This window comes from Heteronotia binoei, chromosome 13, assembly GCF_032191835.1.
Source record: "Heteronotia binoei isolate CCM8104 ecotype False Entrance Well chromosome 13, APGP_CSIRO_Hbin_v1, whole genome shotgun sequence".
NCBI lineage: Eukaryota > Metazoa > Chordata > Lepidosauria > Squamata > Gekkonidae > Heteronotia > Heteronotia binoei.
In genome coordinates this window covers 40190162-40209628 of record NC_083235.1, presented here as the reverse complement: position 1 = coordinate 40209628, position 19467 = coordinate 40190162, and the positions used below count along the sequence as shown (strand labels likewise).

At 43.4% G+C, this 19467-nt stretch overlaps 1 protein-coding gene across 2 annotated transcripts in view; it reads left to right on the top strand.

The window, feature by feature from the left end:
- The window catches only part of HLF (HLF transcription factor, PAR bZIP family member), a 60244-nt gene extending 49479 nt beyond the window's left edge, over window positions 1-10765 (top strand). The window contains exons 3-4 of one of the 2 annotated variants that reach the window (XM_060252328.1): window positions 7798-8018; window positions 10334-10765. In XM_060252328.1, the coding sequence (XP_060108311.1) occupies window positions 7798-8018; window positions 10334-10549 (437 nt within the window). In that variant the 3' untranslated portion in view covers window positions 10550-10765. Of the gene's footprint in view, window positions 1-7797; window positions 8019-10330 lie in introns of both variants that reach the window. The other variant, XM_060252327.1, reaches the window with a different exon arrangement.
- Window positions 10766-19467: the final 8702 nt, after the last annotated feature.

Sequence of the window (19467 nt, the reverse complement as noted above, 5' to 3'; positions counted from 1 at the left end):
ACCTGGATTGGAAATCAGCACTAGATTCTCCGTTGTGTGCAGAGAAAGTATGGCATGGGAAGTGCTCCCCCTGCTGGAGAATCCATGACATTCACTCTGCTTTTGTGGTAATTCGTTCCAAGACTGAAGTGCAACTGTGTGCATTTTTTCTGGATGTTGTTGGTTTGTGTACTGACAGGAAACAAGCAAACACGTTGGGGCTAAGGAATGGATTGTTGCATTTGCAATTTATGATTCTCTGTTTACAAATTTATCTCCTTGCCTTTCCACCCTTACAAGGGCCACCAAGGCAATGTTTTCCTGTTACCAAATTCATTACACACCTGCAGTTATGAGACTGGAGGTGTTGCATATGGCATTAATTTTAATTTATTCTTCACATTCAGAGCCAGCTGCCCCTCTGAAGAGATCAGGACAGAATCCCAATTGCTCCTCTTAACAATCTTGTGAGGTAGGATAGGCTGTGAGATAAACAGTGCCGTCCTAAGCAGAATTACACCCTTCTAAGCACATTAACTTTAGTGGACCTAGAAGGGTGGAACTCTACTTGGGCTTACACTGAAGGTCACCCAGAGAGTTTCCTGGCAGCCGTGGAGATTCGAACCTGCCTCCCCAGCCCACGTTCAAAACTCCCATCCACAACACCTTATGATTATATAATCTGTTTGGTTTCATTTGGGACAGTCATCTCTTATAATGAGCATGCTAAGGCACATACCTGACCTTTTGGTTACATGGAGGAGGGAGACTTTGCAGCCGCCCTCTCTTGCATCATCGGGGAGGGAGGAAGTTAGAAAGCCGTCAGAGCACTACATGGAAGAACTACTTCAAATGTCATTTGGTAGGGAAGAGAAAAGGCACTCAATGACTGACTCATGTTCCGCATTTCAATGGACTTTCTAAACCTTTCTGTCTGAATCATGTTCCAAGGCTGCGCTCCTGAGTGTGCTTGCCTTGGAAACAAACCCCACTGAGCTTGGTGGGACCTCTTTTTGAATAATCATGTTTATGCTTGAACTGCATGTAACTTGGCTGGCGCCTTAGAGCAAGTGGGCCATTCCCTTTTGCCTGGCTGAATGAATGCTCCAGATTCTGAAAGGAAGCTTGCAGGTGATTCAAAACTCTTCTTCAGATGTTGGTCATCCAACCAGAAATGCATTAAAGTGTGTCGTGCAAGTGCAGGAGGTGATTATTTGAACATCAGCAAAACTGGTTTGAAACCAAGTTCTTCCCTATTGCATTTAATTTTCCCTGCAAAAGAAAATCCATTCAGTAGGCAGGATCAAACCAGATTTACATCTTAATTCCCACTGAATTCAATGGGAGAGTACGGAATATGATTTGTTTTACTTTCCTTGAAAATAGTAGACAATTTAGTAGTCTATTTCGAAGTAAGACTGTAGCCTTGGAAATATTCAGAGTTGACTGAATTGTGCCCAATATGATACTGAAAGTAACATGGTTGTTTTCTCACATCAGTACGTTTTAAAAGGTCCATTTATGCTTTGGGCTTGCAGATGTTTGCTTCAGTGTGTTTGCTTATTTTGTCTTCTCCATTAAAGCAAAGAAATCATATTTTTAGAAAATGTCACATGCCTAGGATGATGCTAACTCGATCAAACTGAATGTTCTCTGAAACCTTCCTTGCTCTTTGTTTTGAAAGGTCACTCAACTTTAGTGGATGAACATGACTTGGTAGTCCAAGGAAATAAAGACCAGATCAAAGTGGTTCTCTTTCCCTCCAGTAACTGGATGAAAAAGGAATAGACATGGAATTTTGTGTTGAGGAAAATGTCTTGATTTGATGGCACCATTTGCATCCAAATGAAATTTCAGAAAAGGTGGCAGGATTACATAGACCTCTGTGATTGATTCTTCCTATACATATTTTAAAGTCATTTGTGTTTTTTCTATCTAGTGCCTTTTTATCCTGCCCTTTCCCCAACGCATTCACAGTGCTGTGCAGAGGCCTCATTTTATCCTTTTAAAAAACTCTGATGAGATTGAGAGAGAGTAACTGGCCTAAGGCCATCCAACAATCTTCATGGAAGAGGGGGGAACCCAGCCTACTCTTGTGGTGTAACCACTACACGACACACGGCCTATTAGAATTGCTACAGCCAGCTGAAGATGGCCTCTTGATAGTGCAGAGAGGCTTCTGAAGGATTGTCCTGCAGCCTACATCAACAGTTGAGTCTCACTAGCATTCACAAGTCAGATTTTCATTTGGACAGGCCATGAATAATTACAAGGTGAAGTTAGACCTCTTTTGTCCTTGTATATCCACATGCTGGTTAGAGATGACTGTTAAAACATGGACATAGCTGGGTGTGCCTAGTCACAACTGGAAACTCCCACCTTCTTTGGATGTGTGGTCACGCAGTGGCTATAAATTTTAAAGGGTTCTGAATTGGCTTGGGGCAAAGAGGGATATGTTGATACAGATGGATCCAGAAATATGTGACATAAATCCTAACTGCTGTCAAGCCAGACAAGACTGTGGGAGGTCTGGAAGCAAATCTCTCAAGCATTCTGTATTGGTTAAAGTTTCAGATGTTGAGGGAAACAAGAGGGATGCTTCAGACAATGTGCAGAATGGGCAGTTGTGACCTTTGAAGCCATATACTCAGGGGAAGGAAGACAATGTCGTTTGAGAAGGCAGTCAGGCCACTAGCAACTATAATCCCATAGTAACATGTATTTCACACATTGTAAAGGTGCAAACCTGGGAACTATAGCTAGTCACAGATACCTGATTAAGTGTTCCTATAACGTGATACATGTGCTTTTGAGCTCACTAGACCTAACTACATGCTACGTTTTCCCTGAGGATATCCTAGATTGGTTTGAGAAATGGGGTCTGGAGATTTCCACACTTTCCAGGAACATGTGGGCTAGCCCCTCCTCATGTTGTTTTCTTGACTCCCCGGGCAATCACTGTTTGCCCCCTTGGAGGTTCCTCATGTACTTATGGGCTACATGTTATGTTTTCACAGGGTAAACAGCAGGCCTGAAAGCTATTTCAGGTTAGGAAAACAGCATGGGAAGAAGCTAAGCTCCCTCTCTCCATATGCTGTTGGAGGTGCGCTCTAAGCTTTCAATCCCCGCATACTGTAGTCCTGATCTGAATCAAGCCTGTGCCCATGCAGAACTTCAGAACATGTCTCTTGAACTGACCTGAGGATGTCCAGGGAAAATGTAAACACAGTTAGACCCAAAGAGAAAACAAAGGTCACATATCTGTGTCCATAAAATACTAACAATGGCCTTGTGTAACCTCTGTTTCCCTTGGAGCTGTGCAGGTCAGGGAACAGGGATTTAACACTTCAAACTGTATCTCGGGGTGGCCAACTCTCCAGATGTTTTTTGCCTACAACTCCCATCAGCCCCAGCCAGCATGGGAGTTCCCAGCTGATGGGAATTGTAGGCAAAAAAACATCTGGAGAGCTACCGTTGGCCACCCCTGCTGTATCTGGTTTTGCAGTTCAAAACTGGTATCTCTGCTCAGCATTATAGGAGATGTGTTTTTAAAGGACATTTCTGTTCTTTAAAATTCCAATGCAGGTTTGGTGCAATCTCACTTTATATGTTTAGTAAGGCTCTTTGAAAATTGTACTTAAAATATAATGAAATGTGCCATCTTAGGAACTGAAAAGACTGTTCAATTATCTGCTCCCACCATAGTTGTTGGTATGTGTGTGTGTGTAACTTTATTTTCCAAATCTAAATCTGCTTGGAGATGAGGATGAGGAAAGGAACCGTTTTACTGGCAACCCTGAAGGCATTTATTAGGGAGCAAGAGTGGATCCTCATGCCCAGCAATTATTTAATATAATGAGGTGATGTTGCCACTGGCTTTAATTATCAAATTGATTGTGTCACCAGCACTGATTTTTATCAGACTGATTGTGCTGCCAACACTGATTTTTATCAGATTGATTGTGCCACCAACTGATTTTTAGTCATATGGATCAACTTTTATCTCCTGTGGTTCTGGTGAATCATGCTTAGACCGATTCCACACTTAGCACTTATCTCCTTTCTGTCCAGGGCTCTTCCCAGTGGTTCTTTTCCCTGGATTCTGCATTAGCATCTCTGGAGTGGGGCTGCATGTTCCCTGCTTGCTCCCTGCCCCGCGCAAACTCGAGAGCTGAAAACAAGGCTAGGACAAGGGCTAATGCGGAATTGGTCTTAGAATCAACATGCACATTTCAGGATAGTGCTGTCAAAGCAAAAACAAGTAGTCAAATTATTTGCCTTCACTTTGGGAAGAAGTCCCCACAGCTCTCCAGTCGAGTCTCTGTGGTCTGCTGACCATCTCTTGTGTTGAATGTTGTCACAGCTGTGGAGTGTGCTGATGCAGGATTAGACGGCTGCTGTTGCTGCTACGCGTGACCTTTTGTACAATGTCCTCGCTTGACCCACCTTGAAAGGCATGGATTTAAGCATCATCAAAGTAATACGAGACCCTGGTTAGAGCTGACAGAAAATTCATCAGAAATATCTATCACATGTCTATCCCAACAAATCGTTCAGGGTAGCATGTATAGGGTTCCGCCTGTCATTTTATCCTTGAACCCAGTTCTTCCCTAAGTGAAAGTCCAAAATTCTAGTCATTCTTTACACATCTCTTCAGAGTAGGACAGGATACAAAGGCAGTTATCATGTGTATACCCATATATAGGAGGACCTCTGCACATACAGCAATTATATAAGAGTTGTGGGTTCTATCACCATGTAGACAGGTCCCTATAGGTAAAGGTTTATATGAACCTGGTATCTGCAATAAATAAACAGAAAGATCCAGAATGATACTGAACATGAGAAAAGAGGTGGGGGAATAGATCTCCCTTGTTCATAATTGGGTGTTATATCTAATCACCATGAATGGCTCCACTGTGCATATAAAAAATTCCACACAATGGGGCTACCAGAGTTAGGGTAGATGTTTTATTTCTGAAAAGCTCCATTGGGGATTCTCCATGCGTCTTCTAGCATTCTGCCATGTTGCACCATTGCACCAGCAGAGGCTTGTAATGACATTTCAGGTGTTGTTACCTAATTAGAAATTAGTTCCCAGCACTCCATGTCTTGATTTGCAGAATAACAGGAAGTTCAAGTGGGCATGGGGTAAAGTTAAAAGCAGAGGGGGCTGCTGTAAAGGACACAGGCTAGATTGACCCTACAGAAGGCTCTGCCTTTCGTAACATGGTCTGTGAAACTGCCCCAAGAACATAGGCTTCCAGGAAGGGTTAGGATGCTCTTGGGAGGTGGATCAAAGGCATGTTTCCCCCAGAATTAAAAAGGGCACAAAAGGAATTCAATTGTTAGCCATTCTGCCAACAACAGAAAGTTTCCTTCTCACACTGAAGCCATTTTACTTGATGCCAAGTTCTCAAGTGTTGAAAACCGGGCATATCCTGTTGTGTTTTGAGAACATTATTTCATTAAAGAGAGTTTCTGTGTAGTGACAAGAATCAAAAGGGCATATTTAATAATAAACTAGATCTTGTTCATATATTAGACATGGTAGCGGCTAAGAAGCATAATTAGCAATTCAATATGAGATCTCATCTATGAACCCTCATGGCAGACTTATTTATTTAGTATAATCTTCTTTCCTTCAAAAGTTTAGGGTGGCATACATGGTTTGCCCCTCCTCCATTGTTTCCTCATGTGGGGTTTTGTTAGTCTGAAAGAGAGTGACTGGACCAAGGTCATCTGGTGGGTTTTATGGGAAATTGGGGATTTGATCTTGGGTTGGGCCCTTTAACCACTACACTATATAAATGACAAATTATGATCTCTCAGTCCCCCGTCTGTAATAATAACATTGCTTTACAAGCTACCTGCAACAATTCAGAACAATTTGACCATGTATTTATGGTTTGGGGATGTGAAATGGTATGGTAGCCCAGTTTTATCAGATCTCAGAAGCTACACAGGGTCAGCACTTGAATGGAATGGTGGCCATACCTTGGATGGCAACCAAGGAAGACTCTACAAAGGAAGGCAATGGCAGACCACCTCTGCAATGCCCCTTGCTGGGGTCACCATAAATCATTTGCAATTTGATGGCACATATATACATATAATTATGGTTTGGGGCAAATTATTATCTCTTAATCTCAGTTCCCTAACTTCAGAATGGGAATAATGGTGACTTGCCATGAGAGCAAAATAACATGTAAAAAGTTTTGTGTTTTCGTATACACAATATTTAGAAGAAGAAGAGGAGGAGGAGGAGATTGGATTTGTATCCCGCTCTTCACTACCCAAAAGAGTCTCAGAGTGGCTTACAATCTCCTTTCCCTTCCCCTCCTCACAACAGACACCCTGTGAGGTAGGTGGGGATGAGAGAGCTCTGACAGAACTGCCCTTGAGCAGAACATGACTGAGATAATTTATGGATGACCCAAAGTCACATCAATAGGTGCATGTGGAGTAGTTCTCTAAGAGTCTGTGCACTTAACCACTACACCAAACTAGCTCTTACATTTTAATCCCATTTTAATCCCATTTTTATTTCAATAGAATTCAGATGGCATTACATGATTCTCCTTTTCTCTGTTTTATCCTCACAATAAGTAAGGATTGCCATCCTCCAGGTGCAGCCTGGAGCTTTCCTGGAATCATAACTGATCCTCATACTACAGAGATCACTTCCCTGGAGGAAATGGCAACTTCAGAAGGCAGAAGAAGAAGAAGAAGAAGATATTGGATTTATATCCCGCCCTCCACTCCGAAGAGTCTCAGAGCGGCTCACAATCTCCTTTACCTTCCTCCCCCACAACAGACACCCTGTGAGGTGGGTGGGGCTGGAGAGGGCTCTCACAGCAGCTGCCCTTTCAAGGACAACCTCTGCCAGAGCTATGGCTGACCCAAGGCCATCTCAGCAGGTGCAAGTGGAGGAGTGGGGAATCAAACCCGGTTCTCCCAGACAAGAGTCCGCACACTTAACCACTACACCAAACTGGCTCTCCGTTTGGTGACTGTTTGGAATCATATTCCTGCTGAGCTCCCCTCCCCTCTTCAAACTCCCATCTCCCCAGATTCCATCCCCAGGAATTTCCCATGCCAGAGTTGGCAGCCCTGAGAACTGGAATGGTTAAGTGCATGGATTCTAATCTGGGAGAGCCATGTTTGATTCCCCACTCCTTCACATGCACCTGCTGAGTGACCTTGGGTCAGTCACAGTTCTCAAAAGAGCTGCTCTCTCAAGAGCAGTTCGCAAAAGAGCTCTCTTAGCCCCACCTACCTCACATGGTGTCTGTTGTGGAAAGGGGAAGGGAAAGGAGATTGTAAGCTGCTCTGAGACTTTGAGTGAAAGACGGGATATGAATCTAATCTCCTCCTCCTGTTGTTGTTGTTCTTCCTCCTCCTCTTCTTCTTCTTCTTCTTCTTCTTCTTCTTCTTCTTCTTCTTCTTCTTCTTCTTCTTCTTCTTCTTCTTCTTCTTCTTCTTCTTCTTCTTCTTCTTCTCCTCCTCCTTCTCCTTCTCCTTCTCCTTCTCCTCCTTCTTCAATTCTGTGAGGCAAGTTAGGTTGAGAGTGACCAGCTTGCAATCATTCACTGAGCAGCGATACGAAACTTGGCCTCTCAAGTCCTAATGCAGCTACTATACCACACTAGTTGCCTAGCACACTAGGTGATTAAATAATAATACTGGAGTCATATTCAAGGAGTAATAATATTGGAGTAACATTCAAGACTGGTATATTTTATCTTACTGACTACCAATTCCAGCAATGTTGTTTCCTTTCTGATTCATATCACATTTCTCCCCCTCTCGTTCCAGGTGCAATCTTGTCCACAAGTCGTAACACACCAAGTCCCATCGATCCCGAATCCATTCAGGTTCCCGTTGGGTACAAACCAGACCCTGCTGATCTTGCCCTTTCAAGCATTCCTGGCCAGGAACTATTCGACCCTCGTAAACGCAAGTTCTCTGAGGAAGAGCTCAAGCCACAGCCAATGATTAAGAAAGCCCGCAAAGTCTTCATTCCGGAGGATCTGAAGGTAAATTGGAACTGGTGACCAGGCTGTGGAAACTATTCTAAAGATTAGGTTGATACAGCCTTGCAACTAACCCATTTTTGTTTACTAACGTGATTAGACCTGCTTGAAATATTTTTGTTCTGTTGCTTTTGAACATTAGGACATACTTCATTTGTGGACTTAATCATTCAGGCATGATGTGGAAATCAGACTCAGCCTTAAGGCTTTTGAAATTCATGTAGAACAAAACCTTTAGAGTGAGGGGTATAGGGGGCTTCTGGCTTCTGAAGTGGGATGGGGCTTTGTGCTGCGGCCCAGTCCTGAAGGCACATGCTCTGCCACTGTGTTGAAGCTAAGGCGATCAGTGTCTCATTTAGTGCTCAGATTATAGGTAGGGGGCAGGAGGCTGAATCCCTTTCCTCTTGAAACCAGCTCCTTTAGTTCCTGTTGTAGAAGGATCCAAGAAAATTGGGTTGCCAGCAGTCTTGGAAAAGTGTATTGTCTCTTCAGAAGAGGCTTAATGGGATGTTATTTACTGGTGGTGGTGGAAAGTGCTATCAAGTCAAACCCCATAGGGTTTTCAAGGCAAGAGATGTTCAGAGGTGGTGTACCATTGCCTGCCTTTGCATGGTGACCCTGGACTTCCTTGGTGGACTCCCATCCAAGTACTAACCAGGGTTGACCCTGCCTAGCTTCTGAGATCTGATAAGATATGGCTAGGCTGGTTAGTTGTTCACTAAGTTGTCTTATTCATCTACATGTCATGAAAAAGCCTCTACTAAGGGGACAGGACACTTTTCCCCTCCTAGCCTGTTGGTATCCCTATTCAAGAGGTCCATGATTTAGACACCCTGCCTGAATCTCTCCATCATCTCTCTCTGTGGCTTTTGCCCAGGTTGAAGAATGCAGGATGGAATAGCTTTTCAGGGGACACATGGAGCTATACTGGGAGAGGGAAAGTCATACTCTGGGGTGGAAATACTTGTGTCCACAAAGATGCTCATCTGGATCCAAGATGGTTTTCTACCATGTAACCCATGCTAAACTACTCTAAGATCCTGACTCAAGGAAAACAAATTAGGCTATGTACACACACATGGCACAACTTGGAACAGTGGTGTTGAAAAGATCTTCAAAAGTTTCCTGGTAAAGAGCTGAAAACTTGCAGCGAGGCTCTGTGTTCAAATCTCCTGACTGCATGGAGACATCAAGTTTTTGTTTTCTTCTGAAACAGCAATAAATGTTGCCTTGGCTGTCATCAGATTTCTTGGCCAAAACTCTCTCCTGTTGCTGTTGCAACTGAGCATTGGGTGCTGAGTTTTGGAAGAGGCTAAGCAGATTAGGCAAGTCAATCATCTCTGGGCTCCATGCGATTCTCAGATGCCAGCCCAGCTTCTTTCCAGGCCTGGATTAAGGGATTTGCCTTTGTAATTTGTTAAAATAAAGATGTACATGGCCTGGGTGGCACAGGAATAAATTGATTAAAGCTGATTTTTTTTTTCAGAGAGTAAGGAGATGGAAAATTTTCAACCAAGGTGTAGGTTATGAGGCAGGTTCTCCCCCCTTCCTCTTCTCCAAGGGGCTTTCAAAGCAAGTGAGAAACAGAATTGGTTTGCTGTCACTGGTGGTCTCCCATCCAAATGCTGACCCTGCTTAGCTCCCATGATCTGACAAGATTGGGTTGTACCTTCCCTCCCTCCTGCACCTCCTACAAAGGAAAGAAAACCCACAGCAACAGAAGATTTAGGTCACAATCCTCAAAACAGGGTATTGAGGTCAGTGGTAAAATTTTGAGGACTTTCAGAAGAATTAGCAGAGCCTCCGTTTGATTCTTTGCAAAAACTGAATGTGAGACCTAGGAGCCTTCCAAATGGAAGTTCATAATATGTGAGGCACCTGATTGGGAGATGGAATATAGAAATCATGTTTAATAAAGTGTGTCTTGGGGACATGAAAAAAAAGAGAGAAGGGAGGTATCAAGTTCTCAGATCAAGAAAGGCAAACCTCTAAAGGTGCTAAACAAAAACAGGTTTCTGTATTTTCTGGAGCACTCTACATAATCTTGCATAATGTATTTGAGGCACTATATACCATCAGAGGAAAACTGCATATCAGTTTTTGTCACTTTGATGAAGAGTTCCTTTTTCTTGAGGAAGCATATCATTCACAGAGAGCAGTGGGCAAACAAACCTAAATATGTTTGTTTAGCATCTTCTGAGAGCTCCCCTCTTGGCACTGCATTCCTGCAACCCGTCCAGAAAGCCACAGGAACTGCCCTCCTTCTCTTTGCTGAAATCTAATTGTCTTCTTTCTTCTTAATTGTGATTAATGAGCAGGATGACAAATACTGGGCAAGACGTCGAAAGAACAACATGGCCGCCAAGCGTTCTAGAGACGCCCGGAGGCTGAAGGAGAACCAGATTGCCATCCGCGCCTCATTCCTGGAGAAGGAGAACTCGGCACTTCGCCAGGAGGTGGCAGATTTACGGAAAGAGCTGGGCAAATGCAAGAATGTGCTGGCCAAGTACGAAGCCCGGCATGGCCCTCTGTAAATGGCGTGGCCCCTTTCTGTCCCCCCCTCCTTTTTTTGTGGGTTGGCTTTTGAATATATGGACAGCGTGTTTCCTGTTTGATAGCACCACACCCAATACCAACCTTTCAGTCGTCGGCACTTTACCGGAAAAGCAGAAACAAAACCAATGTACAACTTTGTTGTGTGTGTGTCTGTGCGTGCGTGCGTGCACATCTCAGCATGTCCCGATTTTTTTTTTTTAAGCCCTCTATGCAGGGTGATGTTTTTACTTGGACTGCTGAGACCTGCCATAGTAAGCTTTTTATTCTATATAGAACTATTTTTCCTCAGTGCTGCTTCAGATAGATATTTTTTTTCTCTTCTTTTCCTTTACCGCCCTCTTGATTAAACTTGGAAAACAAACAAACAAGGAATGCTATCAGAAATAGAAGAGAAACAAGGGATGGCTAAAAGGTAGATCATTTTTCAAGCTGATGTTTAAGATAGAGCTAATCAGACAAAAAAAAAAATAAGTTGCTAACAAATATGCACAGACAATATTTTAGTGCTATACTGCAGAAATATTAATTTATAGAATGCTTCTTTTGTTTGTTTGTTTGTGTTTTTAAGGTTTTGGTAATAAATATCTTCAGATTCATGATTCACATTGCTGTCAATTGTCACCCTCCTGGTAGGTCTCAGAAGGAACTGTGACGTCTCTTTTCATCGCCGTTAAGACCCAAATTGATAGATAGATAGATAACAGAGTGTGGTATTTTGCATGGTCTGAACATAAGCAATAATCCTACTGTACACTGGTGCATGATACTTACAAGGTGGCCAGTGGACACAGGATGACTTTCTTCCCTTATCATTTTTTAATGGGGTTTTAACAGAAGTGATTCTCATTGACAGCCTGCTCTGAGAAGCAGCAAGGTTAAAACTCATTTCTGAGATCTGAGTGTGATGCTCTGCATGCCCAGGGCCAGCTCAACACCTTCTGCTGCCCTCTTGCTCCTCCCTGCCCTGTGTGTTTATCACATGCTGAGGCACACAAGGAGAGCACATTAAAGGCTCCAGAGCTGACCTTGACATGATCTTCATTGGCAAGGTCTCTCACATCATTCCTTCCTCTTTAGGCAACTTTATTAACAATTGCATCTGCGCTCCAGGCAGCCAGTGGAGATCTGAAGGCTCTGTACTATATTAACCAGGATTTGGGGGATATTAATTGAGCCAATCAGCTGCAATGGCACCACTGTGGCGCTCCTCCGAAAGTGCAGGCAGCTACATACTCTCCCAGATTGAGAAAGCTGAGGCGGGGAGCCTTGAACTTGGGCACTCTAGGAAGGTGTCTCATTGTGCTTCTGTGGTTGAACTGGCCCTGTGTACATAGATGGCTGCACTCCCCGTCTCATTCCCTCTACTCAACTGGATGATTGTTGCAAACATTTGATCACCTGTTAATGGGAACAGGAAAATTCTTCTCTCCCCACACACCTACGTCAAACAGGTTATTAACATGATTGGTAATGTGTCCGGTGACACTCGTGGGGTGTAGTCATGGACTCCCTGCCCTTGTTGGATGGGCCAAAAATGTTTGCATGAAAAGCACGAGAGAATTAATTGACAAGAGACCAAAATTAAAAAAAAAAAAAACCCTAGTCATTGAATTATGAGAAGGGGGAGGGGCATTGTTTTCCTTTGATGTTTGTATTTCTCAGAGTCCTTTTTTTCTTTTTTCTTTTGAGAGTAAAAAACATTAATGCAGCTTTCTAATGTAACTCTTCTGTAATCTGTTTTTCTGTGGATTTATCCCTTGTGGGATTTTTTCCCCAAGAATGTTCTGACTGATTTAGAAGTCACCTTTTGCAAATCCCGCTTTTTCCTCAAGATGTTGTTTTAAGCGTGTTATGAGCTGACATTTCTCAAACTTTCTCCTGTCATTTTTAAGCTTTGATTTATTTTATAAACTTTTATTCTACTCGAGAGTGGACGTTCAGAAAAAAGAAAATAACAATGAATGTAAGAGATGCAGGTATATATTGAAAGGTGATGGTGTTGTCATACTGTGGTTAATCCAACCCATTTAAATGTTTTCTGCAGACCAAAAGAAAGATTATTATAAAATGTATAAAGTTTATACAGAATCCTTAGAGCGTGCTTTTTTTTTTTTGTACAGTATTTTTCAAGGACAAATGTTGACTGTGTATTTTGGGAGAAAGAGAGAGAACGATATATATTTAGTAAAAAGGAAAAATAAAGCTATTTCACATTTAAAGATAGAGAAAAGATATATCTCTTTATATATTCGTTAATATTGTACAAAGAAGAAATGTGCTTCTCAATTATTCCCCCCTCCCTTGAAACCTTTCCCTTTTTATGTTTTCTGTTGACATGCTTAGCATGGTTTGTGCTTTAACTTAGGGACACATTCCATTTCTGCGCAGACACATCAGCCTACATATAAAAGGGATCCGAGTGGCCTCAACAGAACCCTGTTTCCCTATCCCCCATTTCACGTTAGCATGCCCTGAATGGCTTATAGCTGGGCAAGAGAAAGGATGGGTGGGGAAAAGGAGGTGTGCAAATACCTCCTGTTTCCAGTGGGCCCTGAGCTGACAAGAGAAGAAGTGAGGCTCTTTATAGCACTACACAGTTCCTCCATATATAAGAACTGCCTGATCAGACCAAGGGTCTCTCTAGTCTGTCATCCTTTTACCTGCAATGGCCAATCAGAAGTCCCCATAAGATCCTGTTACTCTGTAATGTAGAATAATAACTAATAGCCACTGATGGACCTAGCATCCCCCGCAGACTTGTCTAATCCCTATTTAAAGCCATTTAAGCAAGCAGCTATTCTCCCTCTTGTGGCAGCTGGCTCCATAAAAGAACATAACATGTGTAGGTTGCTGTGCCCATGTGCTCATGGATTGTGTCCTCAGTATTTTACAAAACGGTTCACCAAGGTCCTTCATATTTCTATTAAACTAAAAAGCATTGTCCTTTCTCTGTAATTAAAAATTAATTTTGCCACGGACAACGTTCAACGTATGCAATGCCATTTGTCACATGGCTTAAATCACACAAGCATGCTTAGGATGGCGTGGTGTTTCTGTAAAAGCGGTAACTTAGTGTACATTATCAATATTCTGTCACATTTCAAATTTACTGCTGTGGTGAGATTTTGTCTCCATCACAAGTAATTCCCTCAGCTTGTATATATATTTTGTAACGTAAATGGTCTTTTGCCAAGTGTGATGGGCCACTTCGAAGCAGGGGAAACCTGGGAGGCTCTCTGATGTTTCCCAAAGGTGTTGTGTGTGTGTGTCTTAGTGGAACTTCTTAGGTGGACACCTACACAATCTAATATAGCAAGTGGCCTTTAGAGGCATTTAATTCCCATGACAAACCATGGGACCCGAGGCACAGCTTTCTGAATTTTATTGCTGGTGTATACTCTTAAGGTCAGGACTTTCCAGGAGATAGTTTCAGGACAGTAGCCATGTTGGTCTGTAGTAGTAGAATGTGGCTCATGTCTAGTAGCACCCTAAAGACCCAATGAGATTTCAAGGTCTTAAGAGTCAATGCTCCATTCTTGTCTTGTATCTGCAGAATGGAGCTTTGACCCTCAAAAGCATAAACCCTGAGAATCTTGTTGGTCTCTTAGGTTCTACTGAATTTGAATCTAGAATTCTCGAGGATTCCCCCTTCCTGCTTCAATTTCGTATAGCCCCATTCCCTCTGTTTGCCTTGCCCACCCCATTTCCCCAGGTTGAAGACAAGGTCAGGCACAGGTGGACTATTTGTGCTAAATTTTGCCTTAGGTACACTTGAGCAGGCTTGTAACAATTGCTTTCACGTCCTGGGGAGACCAACTCTCAACAAAGTTTGAAAACCCCAGGTACAGAGTGTTCACACATCAGGAACTTATGGTGCTACACATCGATCTCCAGCAGCTTTCTAGGTGGTATTTATATATATTTTTAAAGGAAGACAAAAATCCTAAAAGCAGAATCTTTTTCCATTCCACAAACCTGACTTTCTGTGAAGGTACTTAGTTAAGTGTGTTATTATTATGAGGGTTTTCCTGAGAGATTCATCTCCTCCAAAACGTTTTCCAGTTTTCTTAGCCTTTTTGCCTAGGCCTAGATTTCTATGGACCGTTATTTTGGTGTAATGAATATGTTGTAACTATTTGGAAGCTAACTCTGCTATTTACTGGCCAGTAAAAACAAGTTTGGCAGTATATATTAATTCTTTTAAACAGTAATTAAATATTTGGACTTTAGCTACTTGGTTTCCAAAGATTTTCACAGATTACGGAATAAAACTAATGGCTGTGATCCAGCCAAATGTGACTGCATTTATGTTCAATTAATGTCCTGCAGGAGAGGTGCTCCGTTCCTTTCTGTCAAAATCAATACTGTTTAGAAATGCTTAATGTTGACTGGATCAATCCCAGTGCTTTCAGAAATGCTGGGGTGGGGGGAGGCAGGGTATGGCACTTTGGCTTCAAAATTATTATGTTTGACCTTTAGAGTTGCTACTTTTATATGACTGAATTCACACAACTCGTAGCAGTGAATGCCATGATACATTCAGGGTTTGTTTGTTTTTTTGTAGCAGGGACTCCTTTGCATATTAGGCCACACACCCCTGATGTAGCCAGTCCTCCTGGATCTTACTGTAGGCCCTGTACTAAAAGCCCTGTAAACTCTTGGAGGATTGGCTACATCAGGGGTGTGTGGTGTAATTTGCAGAGGAGTTCCTGCTACAAAAAAAGCCCTGAATACATTTATCACACGGAACTTCCATAGCCACTGATAGCGTGGTCTCATAATGGTATGGTTTAACTGGTGATGGAAGGCATGCAATGGCACCTGCAAGAAGCATGAATTATCTCATAAACTTGGTCAGTGGCTGTAAACCAGCACAGAGTTAAGGATGCTTAAGCCTATTTTTAAGCAGGCTTCAACCTGTCACAAAGTCAGCTGTTGTGTCAATGGTACACTTGGACATTGCAGTGGGTTCCATCTCATCAGGACCAGGGTAGCTTCTGAGACCTGATCAGTGCAGTACCAGGGGTGGGAAGTGCTGTCAAGTTGCAGCCAAATGCAGAGAGTTTTCAAGGCAAGAGGTTGTTTGTCATTGGCTGCTTCTACATAGCAAGCCTGGACTTCCTTGGTGGTTTCCCATCCAAGTACTAACCAGGTTAACTTACAAGATCTGATGAGATCAGGCTAGGACAGACAGTATCTGCCAGTATTGGAAAAAAAATAGGTCTTACACATCCTCTAGAACTGGGGTGGCCAAACTATGGCTCTGGAGCCACATGTGGCTCTTTCACACATGTGAATGGAGAATGCATTTAAAGTTAAAGTTGCTTTCTTTCTACCTCACTCTATCCCCCCTCCCCCATCTATTTGTTTTCCTTCCTTCCTTCCTTCCTTCCTTCCTTCCTTCCTTCCTTCCTTCCTTCCTTCCTTCCTTCCTTCCTTCCTTCCTTCCTTCCTTCCTTCCTTCCTTCCTTCCTTCCTTCCTTCCTTCCTTCTTGTCGTGGCTCTTAAACATCTGATGTTCGTGTTTTACAACTCTCAAACATCTGACATTTATTCTGTGTGGTTCTTACATTAAGCAACTTTGGCCACCTCTGTCTGGAACAACTGCTTTGCTCACAAGTAGGGATGTGCAAAAAAAACAAATTTGGTAGTACACAGATTCGGAAATATACGGGGGGAAAAAATACGGAATCCCGTATATTTCTGAATTCCGTAGTTGGAATAGCCGCATATATGGTAGATGTACGGCTATATCCGAATATACAGCCCCATTATACCCTATGGGCCATTGAAATCAATGGCAAATAGGGTATATTTGAAGCCGCCTGGAGGGGAGGGGGTTTGAGGGAGAGCCCTCAAATTTGCAGGGGACCTGCAGGGGACACTCCCCTACAACCCCCCAAGTCCCAAAAAGATTGGGCCAGGGGGTCCAATTCCTGGGGCACCCAAAGCCAAACCTAACTTCACACCAGAGAATCTCTATAGGACCAAAATGCACTATATACATCTATCTACTCTATGAACCCTGCCATACAAAACACAATCTGCTCAAGGTCTGCTCTGCAGACCTGGCTGCAGCAAACCTAGATGCCAGGTCTCCAGCCCTGCCCCAAAGAACGCGGGGGGAGCTGGCCAAGCACAACAAGCATGCTGGCTCTGGGTCTCTCATCCAGGTGCCAGCTTCCCTGCCACAGAACACACAATCCACAGATGGCAGCTCCCCAGCCCTGCCCCAAACAACATGGGGAGAGCTCGCCAAGCACAACAAGCCTGCTGGTTCTGGGTCTCTCACCCAGGTGCCAGCTTCCCCCCCTCCCAGAACCAGAACCAAGAAAAGGGACAATAGGAGAAGGCCAAGAATCTCAACTGTTAAAAAGTGGCCTTTTAAACAATGAAAATTAGGCCAAACAGCCCCCCCACAAGAACCAGAAGAGAAAAGGAACAACAGCAGCACAACATAGCAGCAACAAATCAAACACAGAATCCTTTTAAAACAGTAAAAAACTTAACTTTTAACAATACAGGAACTTTACCAACCTCTCTCCCCCCCAAAAAACCCTTCACCCTAACCCCAAGAAATCCAAGCCACCCAAATCAGGAAAAGTTAAAGGACACTGCACTTTCAAACGTCCTCTCACTAAAGTAAGATATGGACAAATTGGCAAAACCCCCCCCACCCCAGGCCCCCTCCCCTAGCAGAACCCCCTAACCCCAAGTAAGCTACCCACCACCCAAATCTGGATAAGTAAAGGGACTCTGAATCTTAAAAAGTCCTTTTACCAACTAAAATAAAAACAAGAACCCCAAGACTGTCTTACCTTAGACGTCTTCTCTACTCCAGGCAAGTCTGGTAAGGCTGAGAGAGAACAGCAGCAGCTGAGGTCAAGGGCCAACACAGCACAATCTCTCACGCATACCAACACAGCAGCAATGGAGGAGTCCAGCCAGGCAGACTCCTTAAAAAGGTTCTCTCGCCCTACAGAGAGCAGTTTCAAAAAATAGCACTGCTCTGTGATTGGCCAGACAACAGTGCTTACCCAAGTAAGCAAAAGATCAAAAGAACAACAATGTTGCTGATGGATGGGGGATCAGCTACACAACAGCCCTCCAAAGCATGCATTAGCAAAGCATTTTGCAAATGCATGCTTTGGATTGGCTGCTGGGGCTCCTCTTCCCCCTCCCCCCCTCCCTGATCCCAGGGAGACTATGAGAGAGGTGGGAAAAGGCTACCAAAGGCGGGAAAGGAGGCAAGCAGCTCCCCTGAGGCTGCAGAAGCCCCTTTCCTGGCTTTTCCATGGATTTCCATATACTTCCGAATATCTATACGGAAGCATATGGGGAGCCATACTCGGCTCCCGCATAATAGGCCCCAGTTGGATTTGGCTGTATGCGATTCCGTATACAGCCGAATTGGGTGATTCGGCGGTTGATTCAGTTCGGCCGAACTGAATGCACACCCCTACTCACAAGTTCTCAGACCACATTTCAGCTGCTTTCAGGAATCATGGCTTTGATTTTCAGTTTGTCCTGCCTGCTTAATTTGATTCCACTTTGGCCCTTCAGAAGGCAAACTAAGTTAAACGTTCATGTGATCACGATGGTAGGCCAGCTGCTATTGGATAGGTTACAGATGGGTGAGAATCCTCACTAACCAAAGTTCTGACTTGATGCCATGATATTCCTTCTGGTGGATGAAAGGCACATCACAGAATATGCTATTGTGGTTGGTTGTTGGATTGGCCAGAGGGGCAATCTGCGGCACATGTTGGCAGGGGAGGGGCCACAAATGAATCTTCCAATCTTGCATCTCTCTGAAGGAGAAATACACAAGCTGCTAAACTTGCTGAGAGGGAGGTAGCAAGAGACGTGGTCCTGCTGGTTTCCCCTCTTTTCTGAAACTAGTTATTGGATGCTTGTCAAGAGCTAACAGGCTGCTTCTGTCTGGTGACTGTCAGTGGTCCAAATTGAAGTTCATTTCCACACCAACCTCCTGCTGCTGCTGTATTGGTTAACGTCATACCCCCTATGAGTAAGGTGTCAGTTAATGAATGAAACATTAGCCTTATCTTTGAATTAAACTTCCCTCTGTGGGTTTCTCAGTGTTCTTATTCTTGCTTGGGAAATTGTGTGTGTGTGTGCGTGTGTGTGTACACAATGCATGTGTGGCAATGCATGAGCGCTTGTCTGTCTTTTGAGAAAAGAATGAATGAGGTTTCCGAATTCCCCCCCCCCATTTATTTTCAACAAAACGTAAATGTTTTACAAAACATTATAAAGCGATCAACCATTGTATTTCTGGCAACACCACCCGACAGCCTCTGTTAATAGGAGCTTAACAAATAAGATCAATTCAATGTATGTCATGAAATGGATTGCATTATGTATGCTTTTTGGCCCAGATCTTTCTGTCTGTTATTCTTTAATGTTTAATAAAGAAGTTTAAATTTTTTGTTCTCTTGGGTGTTGATTTACTTTCATGCAAAGACCCCTGTTGGATTAAACCAATGATTCATCTAGGCTACGATTTTATTTCTCACAATATCCAATCAGATATCCCAAATGCAGGGGGCTGGGGCTGGGGCCTGGAGATGTCTCGCTTTTACAACTGGAGATCTCCAGGCAACAGAGACCAGTTTCCATGGAGGGTGGACTCTGCCATTATACCTTGCTGAGATCACTCCCTGCCCTTCCCAGGCTTTCACCCACAAAATTTCCAAGGATTTCCCAACCCAGAGTTAGCAACCCTGTAAACAGGTCATATGAGGGCCTCAGTTTCAGTATGAGTTTTTGGTCCTCATAGCTTATTTATTTATTAACTTACTTTATAACCTGCCTTTTTCCTCAGTGGGGATGCAAAGGGCCTTGCGTCACTCTTCTCTCCTCCATTTTATCATCA